The sequence below is a fragment of the Orcinus orca genome, chromosome 3 (genome assembly GCF_937001465.1).
Source record: "Orcinus orca chromosome 3, mOrcOrc1.1, whole genome shotgun sequence".
Lineage (NCBI taxonomy): Eukaryota > Metazoa > Chordata > Mammalia > Artiodactyla > Delphinidae > Orcinus > Orcinus orca.
In genome coordinates this window covers 73,654,013-73,669,161 of record NC_064561.1, presented here as the reverse complement: position 1 = coordinate 73,669,161, position 15,149 = coordinate 73,654,013, and the positions used below count along the sequence as shown (strand labels likewise).

The 15,149-nt window shown below is 39.6% G+C and overlaps 1 protein-coding gene across 1 annotated transcript in view; it reads right to left on the bottom strand.

Annotated features, from left to right (window-relative positions):
• CDKL3 (cyclin dependent kinase like 3) overlaps window positions 1-15,149 on the bottom strand; it is an 87,190-nt gene that overhangs the window by 30,846 nt on the left and 41,195 nt on the right. The window contains 3 exon segments of the mRNA XM_049708197.1: window positions 12,746-12,776; window positions 12,778-12,838; window positions 13,653-13,815. Coding sequence (XP_049564154.1) covers window positions 12,746-12,776; window positions 12,778-12,838; window positions 13,653-13,815 — 255 coding nt within the window.

The window sequence follows — 15,149 nt, the reverse complement described above, 5'->3', positions numbered from 1 at the left end:
AATATGTTTCTGTTTTCCTCTAAATATTTGAGCATTTTATAATAGCTGTTCTCAAGTCCTTGTCTGCTAATCCATCAGCTTTTTTTTTTTTTTCCTGGCCTCACCACATGGCATGCAGGTTCTTAGTTTCCCAACCAGGGATTGAACCTGTGCCCCCTGCGGTGGAAGCACGGAGTCTTAACCACTGGACCACCAGGGAAGTCCCCCATCATCATTACTTTATCTCTTTCTATTGACTGATTTTTAATTTTCATTATGGGTCACTTTTTTGAGTTGTTTTCAAGTCTAGTAATTTTAGTTTGAATGGGAGGTGTTATGATCATTACATGGTTGAGTATTAGTATTTTTTTTTCCTTCAGAGAGGTTGAAATTTGTTTTGACAGTCATTCGAGTTACTTTCAGATCAGCCTCGTCTGTTAGAGCTTGCTTTTAAGAGAAGATCTAAATTGACCTTTATTCTATGACCTTTATTCATCCTGCTAACGTATGATTCTTCTGGGATCTCTACTGAATATGCAGCTATTCAACAACATCATTCCACACTGGCTGTCAGAAACTTGAGTTTCTCCTAGCTCGGTGTGATCTCTAAGAAGTATTCAGCTTATAGCTCCCTGGCAGATATTCTTTGACTGGCCTCATAAATTTCCTCTATGCATGCCTTGTCAGTCTGGTTACTCCAAGAAGCAGATGCCAAGAAGAGGATTTGACATGAAAGAGATTTATGGAAGTAAACACCTATAAGGAAAAATGGAAAGGGAGCCAGGGGTAGCTAAGAGAGTCATAAGATTGCAATGCAGGTCTAACCCTTGTGAAGGGGAGAGGAATGAAAGTAAGACTGAGTGGAAAACATTTACACTGCACTGTAGCTCCAAGGAAGTTTGGGAAGCTGATGTGGAATCCTCAAGCTTTAGTCTCCCATCAGGAAAACTGCATTTCTCAGGAACAGGCCTACCTTAGATCCCTGATGAGCTCAGTCATTAACTGGGATTAACATGTGGGAAGTGTAGCTTTAGTGCAAATGCGGTGCCAGATTTCAGAGTGCAGCAGCTGGGGCTCACTTATGCTCTCCACAGTCAGAGATCTAAGAGGTACATTTTTGTGGCCACCAGAGATTCACCCATTGCACCACATATATCTACTTCTCACAATTTGGAGAAAGGTTCCTCCATGATTCCTGTTACCCTTCTTGAAAGGAAATTCAGAGGATGGAGAACAATGAGACAAATTACAGCCCTCATCACTGCAGTTGATCTCAGGGCTGCAACTGGTACTTATCCTCCTCCACGATTCATTTTGCATTTTCCTCACCTACAAGTCATCATTTTAGCAGATCTTGGTGGTTTACCTGGTAGTGTGACCCAAACCTACATTCCTGGGCAGTCTGAACCCTTGGTAATCATACCGTCCTCAGTCAGAAGTTGCTACATGAGTCCATTCACAGTTACAGTAGTATGAGGGAGTAACACGGGGTACTCAAATGGATATCTTGGGTTTAACACATATCCCACCTTGCCCCCTTCGTGTAGCAGTAATCCTACCTCCTGCTGCTCAGGGCCAATTACCCCTACCAATATGGTGACTCCTCTTCTTGCTTGCCATGGGCACAAGGAATCCAGAATTCCATGGTGACAACTCAAATTTTTAGTTCAATGGGACTCTTGCTGTGGCCCCTAGCAAGAGTGTGCCCCTTCTGGAGACCAGGAACTCCAATTCTGCCAAAGCCCTGGGTTGCCAGGGATGGAAAGTACAAAACCCCAAAGTAGGTCATTAGGAGTGATGTTAAATGGAACTAATCCTCCTTCCATGCCTTGGTCCCCAAATCCATGGGGATCTAGCACCCTATTATTCCTACTAGGGATACAGCACTCTATAAAATTCCTCTGATTTAACACATGTTCTGCATCCTGAAGAGTGGCATATCATCCTTTTATAAGATTGCCTCTGAGGTGTCACTTCAACTCCACCTTATAAAGCATCCAGTGTTCTACGATGGTTATGGGACCACACCCACACCTCCTTCAATGTGAAGTGGTTGGATGCTACACTGTGTGTATTTCCATGCTTGTGGATCAGGTTTTCTGTAAGTTCCAGGCTACTAAGAATCTGCAGGCAGGAAAGCACAGCCACATTCAGAATGGGTATCTATCTCAGGGAGGATGAAACCCTAGCTCTTCAAGGATGGAAAGAGCCTGATATATTTGACTTGCCAGCCAGTTGGTCTCCTCAAAAAATAATGCCATGCCAGGGGCTCAGCATTAGTCTCTTTGCTGTAGGTTTCAGTATATAAGTCTTGCACTTCCTTTCACTAGGGTATTTTTTTTTTAAATTGAAGTATAGTTGATTTATCACCAGGGTATTCTTAATGGACTTGGTGAATGACGGGTCCCCTGGGTCCTCCCATGGAACATTATTGTCTGGTTGTCTTCTGGTCTTACATAATACATTTATTCTAGCATGCCCACTTCCTTCAGTCTATTTATTTCTTCCTTTGTCACTGTAAGGGCAATTCAGACATTTCTACTTCCGTGAGCGTTGGCCACAGTTTTCCCCAGGCTTAAGAGCAAGCACAGCAGTGTATTTTCTATAACCCCTATGGTCCTTGCTAGGGTGTTAAATCTCGTGTCCTGAGAAGGTTCCCTCAAGTCAATGAATTCTTGCTTATCTAGGCTTATATTCCAGTCACCTTGATCAAACACCCAAAAATCTAATTCCAGGGATATTTTCCTGAATCCTCCCGGTAAGCTAGCTAATTTTTCTTGTTTCTTTTCTTCTTTTTAAGAGATCAAGTCCTTTGTTTAAAAAATTTATTTGTTGGGGGCTTCCCTGGTGGCACAGTGGTTGAGAGTCCGCCTGCCGAGGCAGGGGACACGGGTTCGTGCCCCGGTCCAGGAAGATCCCACATGCCGCGGAGCGGCTAGGCCCGTGAGCCATGGCCACTGAGCCTGTGCGTCCAGAGCCTGTGCTCCGCAACGGGAGAGGCCACAACAGTGAGAGGCCCACATACCGCAAAACAAAACAAAACAAAATTTATTTGTTTTATTTATTTTTGGCTGCATTGGGTCTTTGTTGCTACACACAGGCTTTCTCTAGTTGCGGCGAGCGGGGGCTACTCTTTGTTGGGGTGCTCAAGCTTCTCATTGTGGTGGCTTCTCTTGTTGTGGAGCATGAGCTCTAGGCACACGGGCTCAGAGTTGTGGTGCACAGGCTTAGTTGCTCTGCAGCATGTGGGATCTTCCTGGACCAGGGCTTGAACCTGTGTCCCCTGCATTGGCAGGTGATTCTTTTTTTTTAGAAGATGTTGGGAGTAGGAGTTTTTAAATTAATTTATTTATTTTTGGTTGTGTTGGGTCTTTGTTTCTGTGTGAGGGCTTTCTCTAGTTGTGGTGAGCGGGGGCCACTCTTCATCGCGGTGCGCAGGCCTCTCACTGTCGCGGCCTCTCTTGTTGCAGAGCACAGGCTCCAGACGCACAGGCTCAGTAGTTGTGGCTCATGGGCCTAGCTGCTCTGCGGCATGTGGGATCCTCCCAGACCAGGGCTCGAACCCGTGTCCCCTGCATTAGCAGGCAGACTCTCAACCACTGCGCCACCAGGGAAGCCCCTGGCAGGTGATTCTTAACCACTGCGCCACCAGGGAAGCCCCTAGATAATTTTTCTAATTCTTTTGGTTTAAGTTAAATTACACTCCCTGCAGTTGGAGCTCTGGGAGGTGCATTTTGATGGCTGCAACACATGCACAGATTACTACTCAGCCAAAGATTGGAGGAGAAGCCATGCAGATTTCTAAGTTCCTTCCCTACATAGCTTTCTCTTCTCTTGTATTTTGCCTTGCAAACTCTAGCCACCTTGACCTCCCCAAACTTATATCCCTACCGCATAAACTCACCAAATGTGCCAGGCTATCGGTGAATCACCATCTCCCTGTTTAGTGATCCAGAAATTGAAGAAAGCCTGTGTGATTATAATGATTGCTTCAACTCATTTTTCTTCTCTCAGAGATCAGTGTCCTGGGCTGCCTGTTGCCCAGTGTCCAAGACAGTTGTTTCATGTTTTTTTCTATTATCTCAGAAATTGGCAGCAATAAAGCAAAACCTTTGACTTGTTAGAGTTTAATACAAATTACCACTTTCACTACTTCTCTGATAGCGCTAACTGTAAGGAAAGCTGGGAAAAGTAGATTTTATTCCAGGCATTCATGTGCTCAGTTAAAAATCAGGGATTTTATTACAAAAGAAGAAGCAAAGAACAGATATTTGGAGATGACTATTAATAACCTGCCTCAGTATTCCAAGTTTACAGCTATTTTTGCTCCATCCTTAGAAAATATGATTCCAAATTTCTTCTGACTTTCATTGTGCTGTTGAAAAGTTACTGTCATTACCCATCATTCATTTGTAGTTATCAGTCTTTGACTACTTTTAATCTTTTTTCACTTCTTTGGTATTCTGCACTTTCATGATGATGTATCTGAGAGTGGGTTTCATTTTAGTTATTCTTGGATTCACTGGGATTCCTGAATTTGAGGATTCTTGGGTTTTTTTACACAATTCTGGAAAAATTATCAGCTATTATTTCTTTGAATATTGCATTTCCTCATTCTTTCTATTTCTTCCTTTTGGAATTCTGATTAGTATTACGTTAGACCTTCTCATACTTCATCCATGTCTCTTAACTTCTATTTTATCTTTTCTACCTCTTTGTCTTTCTAGGCTATACTCTGGGTACTTTCTTCAGATCTATTTTATTTTATTTATTTATTATTATTATTATTTTTTGCGGTACGCGGGCCTCTCACTGTTGTGGCCTCTCCTGTTGTGGAGCACAGGCTCCGGACGCGCAGGCTCAGCGGCCATGGCTCACAGGCCCAGCCGCTTTGCGGCATGTGGGATCTTCCCGGACCGGGGCACGAACCCGTGTCCCCTGCATCGGCAGGCGGACTCTCAACCACTGCGCCACCAGGGAAGCCCTAAATAACATTTTTTTAAAAATTAAAAAAATAAAGTGCATTCCTCCAGAGAGTATTTGTGTTTGATTGATTCTGACAGGTAACAGGATTCATTATTTACCCATTAGCACTTTAAACCACATTCTAATCTTGGGTTTTTTGGATCACACGTGTAGTTGAAATGTGACACCAAACCTTTATGAAAGATGGTTATGAGTTCTCAGGTTGTTGGTTTGATTTTTTTTTTTTTTTCCATCCAGAGCCAAGGACAAGACAAACAAATTTCTCTATAATCACACTTTGAGGAGTACATTTTGTCTAATTCACTCTTTACTAAGGGTATCACTTTTTAAGGACTCAGCTTTATGTGTAGTTTCCAATACAACTTCTTACCTTGCTTAGGCCCTAGACTTTATCTCCAATGCTCTAAACCACCAGTAACTTTTGGCCATTAATGAGAAGTTTCATAATTGGAATTTTTCAGGATATCCAACACATACAGTCAGATATCTAGTACACGTATTGCCAAGAAAAAGTAGAATTGCTTTTGATCTGAGAAGGCTGAAACTTGATAAAAACTTCAACTAAGCCCTCCTAAAGGCACACAGAATTGTGAGTGCTCTGAAGTTTTAAAGAACTGCAACATGACACCACTAACTGCCAACCCAAGATCTCTTCTGAGAAGCTTGCTCTGTGACATCCATGCCTCAGATTCTTACTGATCATTTTTAACATCATTCATTGATTCTTCAGCAAGTCTTCAAACTACTAAGGTCATTCTGAATTTAAATTATTTGTTCCATACATATCAAGGTACACAATTATATGAAGGTACTGGGGGTAGGATGTAAAAGTACAAAGATATAAATTAAGAGGTAAGTAACTAGCATCATAAAGCAGGATGTGAAACATATAAATTTGTTTATATATAATATACAGTATTATATTAAACAATAAAAAACGGTAGTCTAATTTTATTCTTCAAGGTGTTAAATGCATCAGGGTATTTCCTATCACTGTGACTATATTCTATCTTCCTTCTTCCAAAGGAAAGGAAATGAGTGTCACATAGCAGCAACCTACTGAGCTACCCGTTGTAACCCCTTCCACTTACAACAACTCCACTTGGCCAAAGGATTGAAACCAGGATTCCTAATCATCACATGAATATCTACCCAACAGATTTCAAAACTTGACCTGGTTGACTGCCAATTCAGCTGCCACTGCCTCTGCTGTTCCCACTTCTCTGCATGACTTTTGGTAGCCACAGAGAACCAAGTAATGGCAATCCCATCAGCCCCGGTCCGGGAAGATCCCACATGCCACGGAGCAACTAAGCCCGTGCACCACAACTACTGAGCCTGCGCTCTAGAGCTCACAAGCCACAACTACCAAAGCCCGCACGCCTAGAGCCCGTGCTCTGCAACAAGGGAAGCCACCACAAAAAGCCCGCGCACTGCAACAAAGAGTAGCCCCCGCTCGCCAAAACTAGAGAAAGCCTGAGCACAGCAACAAAGACGGAACGCAGCCAAAAATAAATACATTTATTAAAAAAAAAGTAACGTAACATTTTATACATGTAGAGCAGACATGTATTTGTCATCCATGCCAACTTCACATCTAAACAAATAGAGACCAAGGCACAGTTTCCCTCAGAATTTCACAGGCAGTGTACAACAACAGTAAAGGGCACCCATAGACCTAATTTATTACCAAAGTGAAGGAAGTCAGGATAAACTCGGACAACTTGGACAAAAGAACTAAGATTAAAGACCATAATTCTGGGGAATTCCCTGGTTGTCCAATGGTTAGGACTCTGTGCTTTCACTGCTGTGGCCTGGGTTCAATCCCTGGTCGGGCAACTAAGATCCCACAAGCCATGTGCATGGCCAAACAAACAAAACCATAATTCTGCATCTTTGAAGGAGACAACTACATTTCATCAGTACAGTACAAACTCACTATGCCCTGTGTGTATTAAACTTTATCTCAGTAAGTCCTCACAAAATCTCTAAGAGATAAGCTATCCTTGTCCCCATTTTCCAACTGAGGAAAACTGAGGCAACAAAATACCACACACATACTCCCCAGTGAAGAAGTGGTAAAAGCCATGATTTTAATTTAAGCAATCTGATTATAATCTGGACTCTGTTATACTATGTGGCTTTTTTTTTTTAAGATTTCTTTTCATGTGGACCATTTTTAAAGTCTTTACTGAATTTGTTACAATATTGCTTCTGTTTTACATTTTGGCATTTTGGCTTTTTGGCCCCGAGGCATGTGGGATCCCAGCTCCCTGACCAGGGATCAAACCACCTCACCCCCTGCATTGGAAGGAGAAATCTCAACCACTGGGCAGCCAAGGAAGTCCCATACCACAATGCTTTTAATAAAAATTGAATGTTCATTCAACAAATATTTTTAAAAAGAAAAAAGCCCCAGAAATTTATAGGTATAGTTTCAATAAATATTCTGATACCACTAGATATTCTGTTTAAAGGACAGCAATTAAAAGGAACCAATTTTCTAAACTCAAATCTATCAAACAACAATCCAAGGAAGTCTATTGATAGCAGATTATTCCATTATAAATCTGGTTTTTAAGGTTTTTCATGAGGCAGCAGATGCTTTAAACATTTTAATAATACTGTTCAATGTAATAATTAGTAGCCACAAAGAAATTACTCAGAGATGCCCAAGAGATGCTGCCTGAAATTTATGTAAATAATCTAGGGCTTGGTTTGAAAGGTCCTAAGACTTTGGAGTCATTCACCTGAGGAAACCCAAATCCTAGCATGCATTTTTATTACATTTCTCATCTCAGGGAGTAAAAACCACTGATTTAGAGCAAAAAGCACTGCCTCATTAGGATCCCATCTTCATACACTAGTTCAGTCCAACAGGGAACTGAATGGCTAGTCCTGTTAGATCAGAGCTGACACTAGCTCCAGGTCCTGAAAATGCTGGACATTGAGCTCCCTCTGGAGGAGATTAGGACTAAGTGACTTCAAAGAGAACTTCAGAATCACCTTTACTCTTTGGCAAGAGGGCCACAGAGACCATGTAATAGCCCCTGGATAGCTGGAATCTCTATACTGTTATCCATTAAATGAAAAGCCAATTGTGAAGAGCAAGCACCTTAACCCAAAGTTAGTCTGAAAGTCAATCGGAAGCAAACTTCATTTTATTTACCTCTTTGAGTTATATATTTCGTTTATTCTTTCGATACTATCCAATTAAGCAAGCAAATTACTTCACTTATTCTAAGCCAAGAGAGTTAACTGAGAGACCTTCATAACACTGAGACAATACTCATATAATTTCTCACTCTATGACAAGTACTAAGGGTACTAATTTAGGACTTGCCTGGTCTCCTGACACGCAGTCACTAAAGAAACAGAAATGTGGTGACTTACAGTGGATAATCTAAAATTCTGACCCAGATACTGTAACTCACTTAGTAGAGCATTATTTTTTTTTACCCTTTCACTTGTCTTACCTGAATTTCCTTGTCTCTTTATAAATTTTGAGATACAATTTTTCTAACTTATCTGAGATTCCTCTGAATTCTGTTTCTAAAAAGCATCTTTCAGTTTTACCTATAAATGTAACTAAGTTTCAATTCCTCCATTAAAACACTAACAAACTGTAAGTTCACCTTGTCTACTTCACCTTTAAACTCCGTGCTGAATGACTGCTATTCATTCCTTGTTCAGCTACTTGAACAATGAATATTAGCATGCTATAGGAAGCACATTCTACCACACCAATAAAATTATTTCATATTTTATTCTTTGGTTTTTTTCAAGTGATTACTATGTAGGTGCTTAATAAATTCATTCATTCATTCACAAAGAAAATGCTATTGAGTGTCAATATATGCTAGGCACTATTCTATGCTGGGGAATACCGCAACAAACAAAACACTAAATTCCCTGCCCTCATGTAGTTCACAGTTTATTGGAGGGACACCATTAATAAATAAAGCTTGTCAGATAGAGAAATGCTATATGAAGAAGTAAAACAGGAAACAGAAATGGGAATGGGGAAAGTTGTCATTTTAAGTAACATGGTAGAGAAAGCTTCATATACGAGTGAAAGGAGGTTGTCCTGAACAACAGAAGAAGGTAAAGGAGGGAACCATGCAGTGACCTGAGGAAAGATATTTCTCAGCAGAGGAAACAGTAAAAACAAAGGTTCTGAGGCAGAAGCATAGTCAGGAACAGCAAGGAGGCCAGTGGGCCTGGAACAGAATGAGCAATAGAGAAGAGAAGTAGCAAATAGCGTCAAAGAGAGGGTAGAGGCATACTGTGTAGGGTCGTGGAGGTTATTGTAATGTCTGCGCTTTTCCTTTGTGTGAAGTGGGAAGCATGGGGGGTTTTGAGCAGAGCAATGACATCATCTGATTTATGTTTTATTAAGAATACTCAGGCAGGGGGAAGAGTCAAGATGGCAGTGTGGGGAGACACAGAGTTAGTGTCTCCCCACAACTAGGGCTCCTGCTGGCCGCTGGTAGGGGACTCTGACCCCCAAGAAGATGGGAGGAAGCCCAGAGTGAACCGGTAGGATGTAGGGGGACCAAGGGGGGAGGAGAAGTGGAGGCCACACAAGTTCAGCATCCCTGAGGCTGGGGAGATCAGGAGAGGCAGATGGGAGAGACTCTCCAGGAAGAACAGGAGAGGAGCGGAGGGCGATTGCCCCACCCACTTGGGCCCAGGGAGCCTGCTGAGAGGGTCCCCTGCCCTCCAAGACCCGCCCTTAGCCCTCCCTGCGCCCCCCCCAACGCCGCATTGGTCCTGGGGGCATAGGAGGGAAGGGGGAAGTGGGGGGGTGGGGGATGGGATCAGGAGAGGCAGGTGGGAGGGGCCCTCCCAGACCCCAGACTGGAGGAGACTTGCCAATTTGTATTTTTAAGATTTAAAAGAAAAGACACTACCAAAAAAAAAAAAAAATCTGTTCCTCTTCAAATTCTTCCCCTTACAATGGCCATCTCCACCCTAAAATTAGAAACCAAGCCAAAAAGTGGGATAAGAATGTAAATACATGTTGCCAAAACCTCGCCTGTATTAATGTTAAATTATATGTAACAATATATTCTATATAAACTATTAAATGATAAACATGCTGGTCAAGCCAAAAGATTTGCTTCAATGCTTTGCTCAATTTCCATCCTTTTAAACAACCTTCATGATGTTTAAATACTGCTCCAGAACATCCAGTGTGAAACCAAACCCACATTTCATGCTTATCAAGTGTATTTGTTTGCTCAGAAATGTTTGGTGCTCCCAGACATTGGGATCTCACTTTCTTACACATTTAGAAACTCTTCCATCTATAATTATAAAGTTCTGAACCAAAGCTAAGAATGACCACTGATCAAACATGACTGAGATAACAGGTCATCAAATAAAATTATATGACTTAACGTAAGCTGTAGTTGTATTAGGATGTACCAGTCAGGAAGTTTTTATAAATTAATGTTCAAATTAAGAAAACATGAATAATTTACAGATTAATAAATTTTAAAACAAATTTAGGTGAGTATACACATAACTACACAGGATTTACGATATATCTGTAGAATTCTCTAGTCAGCATTTTTGTGTATGTAATATTAATAAAAAGGATTTTTTTTAACCATATAGTGATTCTGGGGTTCCCTGAATTTTCAGCTGCTGCATTTTCTACTCTACATCTGGCAGGTTCTTCTTCCTTTCAGTTTGTGCATTTCCTGTATTCTAAACAGTAAATAGAAACAGGACCTTAACTGAGGAAATGGTGAGTCTTTGGCTAAGGAAATACAGCCACAGATAAGTACTTGTAATTTGCACCTGGGGGTTATTTTATAAGGTACAGGAAGACTATTTAGCAAAGTATTCCTTATTATCACCATGAGACAAAACTGAAGGTGGCTTTTCTATGGACTCTTCTCTCTTGCCTAACTCACTCATCAGCAGTAATTAGAATTACTCTCTAGGTCACAGAGTCTATTCAGTTCATGTATATACTATTAACTGGGAAGTGCCTGGATGTGATTTGGTAATTCAAAAAGAAATCAATGAATAGAACAAATAAGTTGCCATTCCCTATCTTAGTTTCTTAAAACATGTCATATTCTCTCATGCTCTAAATTAGCAAACTACCAACTCGAAATTTAGGAAATTTTCTTAATTCTCACATTAATTTATTAAAAGCATTTGAACCAGTCATATGCAATTTCAGTAGCTTGTCAGAACTGCATTTGAATGATTACTACAAATAAACTACAACCATCATTGACGACTTCTGGATATTTCTAACACCTACAACTGTTTCAATGTTACTTTTTTTTTTTTTTTTTTTTAGTGGTACGCGGGCCTCTCACTGCTGTGGCCTCTCCCGTTGCGGAGCACAGGCTCTGGACGCGCAGGCTCAGCGGCCATGGCTCACGGGCCCAACCGCTCCGCAGCATGTGGGATCTTCCCGGACCGGGGCACAAACCCATGTCCCCTGCATCGGCAGGCGGACTCTCAACCACTGCGCCACCAGGGAAGCCCTCAACGTTACTCTTAAAAAGAGCGTCTTCTCAGGAGTTCTACACCATATGTACAAAAAAGGGTTTTCCTTTCCTACTTACTTTTGTATTTTTAAAATGACAGAACTGTCTTAAGAGTTCCTTTCTTCCTGCATTAAAATGTAATTTTAGTTCTGGGGGCTCTCATAGGACAGTAGGATAAACACATGTAGCACATTACTAGTCTGCCCAAACTCAAGAGCCCTAACTCACCCAATCATTCAAAAAATCTGCAAATGGTGTGCTGTTCAACATGCTGTGACCCAGGTTTAAAAGTTTAAAGCCACCTTATTACTTTTTATAACAAACTAAAAGATGACCATTAATGCCTTTCTTGTTCTACCTAGAAAATATTTCTTTTCTGCAAAGTTGACTGTGGACTTGTTAACAAGTTCTAGGCCAGGAATAAGGCATAAACGTCACTGTGAAAATATATCTAACAGTGTCTGATAACTCTTACCTGAATGTTGTAGAGATTCAATAGACTTAGTTAAAATACATCCTTACATAATTTCAGATCAAAGTTTCTATCTTCTAATTTCTTCAGATTTCCTTAGGAAGTATGTACTAATTTTATCATGAATAAAAATGTAGTCAATTTTATTTAGAAAATAAGAAACTGAGATAACAAAGTTAATGACCTCACAGGTGTACAGGATAGAAGACTGTCAATATAATTTAATTCAGTGGGTGCTCAGCATAATCCCTTTCCCTTAAAAGAGTACCTTTAAAGAGTATTCATTTAGATGTTGATGGCTTCAAGATTCCCAAATAAAATTCAAGATTATCTGATAGCTGAGAGCAAATCTTTGAAAATAGGACAGGAGGTGGAGAGCAGAGATGGGGGAGTAAATTATACAAAAAAAACAGGAAGAAAAAGGCTAAAGACAAAATACATATGTTCTTGTGGCCAGTATAATCCTATGTTTATACCATTATTCCTTTCCTCTGGCATGGTTTACCCACCACCAGGTAGTATACATAACACACATACTATTTTCCCTGGGTACCATATACTCAATCACTCAACATTCAAATGAGAGTTCATATTTACTACCCTCAAAAAATAACTTCTAAAAATCTTTTGTAATTGGTTATTCTAGGAAATTTTAGTTCTGTTTCTAGAGGTCAAAGATTACAGAATTATGAATTTTTATCTGACTTTCCAACAGTAGTAACTAAAATTATATAATAAGTCAAGGGTTCTAAACAGCATTACTTAGTAAAAGCTATAAATAAAAAAGTCTTACCTCTTGTTTTTCTTGATATTGATCTGCATTAAGTTGGTATTTTAGATGAATCTGTTTTCTTTGATTTCCTCTTCATCACTTTTATCTGTTTAACTTTTGCAAAAATATCTACAACAATGAGAACTTTTTACTCCTACCTTGAAATTTTACTTTACTTTTCAAGAGTTTTAAATGGAAATTCTGATATACACTAAAGTCAGTTTCTGAGTTTATTATAAAGGAACTGAACAAATCATGAGTTGTAATGGTATTATGTGCCAAACATAAATGATTTGCTATATAACTTTACTAACAGTCTACCAGTCTGTCCTCTAAATAAAGAGGACATTTATTTATAAAATTCTGAGTATAACTGTTAAGTGGATCAGATAATTCTTCTTGAGCTATGCAAGTACTATTTTCTTGCTCTTATATTATCTTTTCACAAGGTGTCACTGTTCTTCAAAGAAACATAATAATAACACTGAAAAAAATGAGTTTCATTTTATGAGCTCAGTACATGTTATAAATCTTAATCTACTAAATCCTTGGATGCCTGAAGCACACATATCATTCCTCCTATTATATGCGCAAGTTATCACAGAGAAACAGAGGAAACTGATTTACCCTAGGTCATATACTAAACCAAAAACACCTTCCTCAAATACTGTTCTAACATTCCAACAAAATTGAGCTAATGAAAATTTTACTTTTTAAAGTTTTCTTAACCCTGTTTTAAAGTTATCTCCTTTAAGTCTTACCCATTATTTGACTATGGGAAAAAATTTTTCATCAGCTGAAAATATTTTACATAGCAATATACTCCTTTCTACCTAAATCACATTATAACATCTAAGTTATATTACCAAAAAAGGTCTTGTAAAAGATTAAGTCTGTAGATTTCCAAAGCTATGCAACAAATGTGTACCTTCCATTCCTTTCATCCCCTTTGACTGTATTGTGAAAGGCAATTCTGGGAAATGGAATTCTTTCCTGTTAGTTCTGGAAAAATTCAGCTTCCTTTTGTTTCCATTTGCCATTTGGTCACTTTGACCTGTTCGCTCATTAAACACACCCTTCTCCATTTGGCTCTAAAAAAACCAAATAAACAAGCGTTAATTTGAAGAAAGGTATGTAACTACTTATTGAATGACAAGCCTACAAATGCCAGCCATTTGGATGGTATAAGATAGGCATACAAATAACTATCTTTGCAAGGTTATTTTAATAAGTAAGAAGTAGAAGAGAATACCATCAAACATATAAACAGATCAAACTCCAATAAAAATTTTATAAAGTAAACTTTTTCTAGCATATTCAATATGCTAAGAATAGTCTTGACCACGAGAACCACAGTCTCAACTTTTAATTTTTGATCCTATTCATTGCATTTTGACTTTGGACAAATTGCTTCAGTTCGTTTTATTAATAACTTATTTTTCTATTTACAAAATGATGTGCTCTGGACACTGGGAAAACCCAAAGGAAAAAATTACTTGTGAACTCAGCATTCTGGAAAAACTTTTGTGTTACCTGTTTTTGCTCACTTGACAACAGATGATAGAAACTTTCCTAGGTTAATGAACACTCTTCCACAATGTAATGCATAGTATCCCACTGTGTGGATGTACTTTAACGTACTTAACCAGTCACTTGCTCTTGGATGGATCTGTGTTGTTTTCAATGTTTTATTATTATAAATAACACTGTTGCGGCCTCTCCCGTTGCAGAGCTCGGGCTCCAGACGCGCAGGCTCAGCAGCCATGGCTCACGGACCCAGCCGCTCCGCGGCATGTGGGATCTTCCCAGACCAGGGCACGAACCTGCGTCCCCTGCATCGGCAGGCGGACTCTCAACCACTGCGCCACCAGGGAAGCCTGTGTGCTTCAATTTTTAATTGAACTATTTTCCTATGTGAAAAATGAGGAAATGAACTACATTGATTATGTTTTCTTGTGAAAAGATGTAACTATTTGGTAATTGCTCTTAATCTAAAAAGTAAGATATTAAAATCATTTCTTGGAAGTGAAAAACCAAAAAGTCTTGTGACTTTTTTTTTAATATTTATTTATTTATTTGGCTGTGCCAGGTCTTCATTGAAGCATGCGGGATCTTTTTTTTTTTTTTTTTCAGTTGCGGCATGCAGGATCTAGTTCCCTAGCCAGGGATCGAACCCGGGCCCCTGCACTGGGAGAGTGGAGTCTTAACAACTGGACCACCAGGGAAGTCCAGTCTTGTGACTTTCGGATTCCGACTCAGTCTTGTGACTTTTAAAGGTGAAAATCTTAACTTCTTTTCCCAAGTCACACATTAAATACACAAATCAAGTTATAAGAAATTAAAATTGTGAAAGCACTAAGGAAATGATGACCTATTTTCACTTCAGGAAAAAAAAAAAAGGAAACTAAAAGCACGTTAAAAAAAA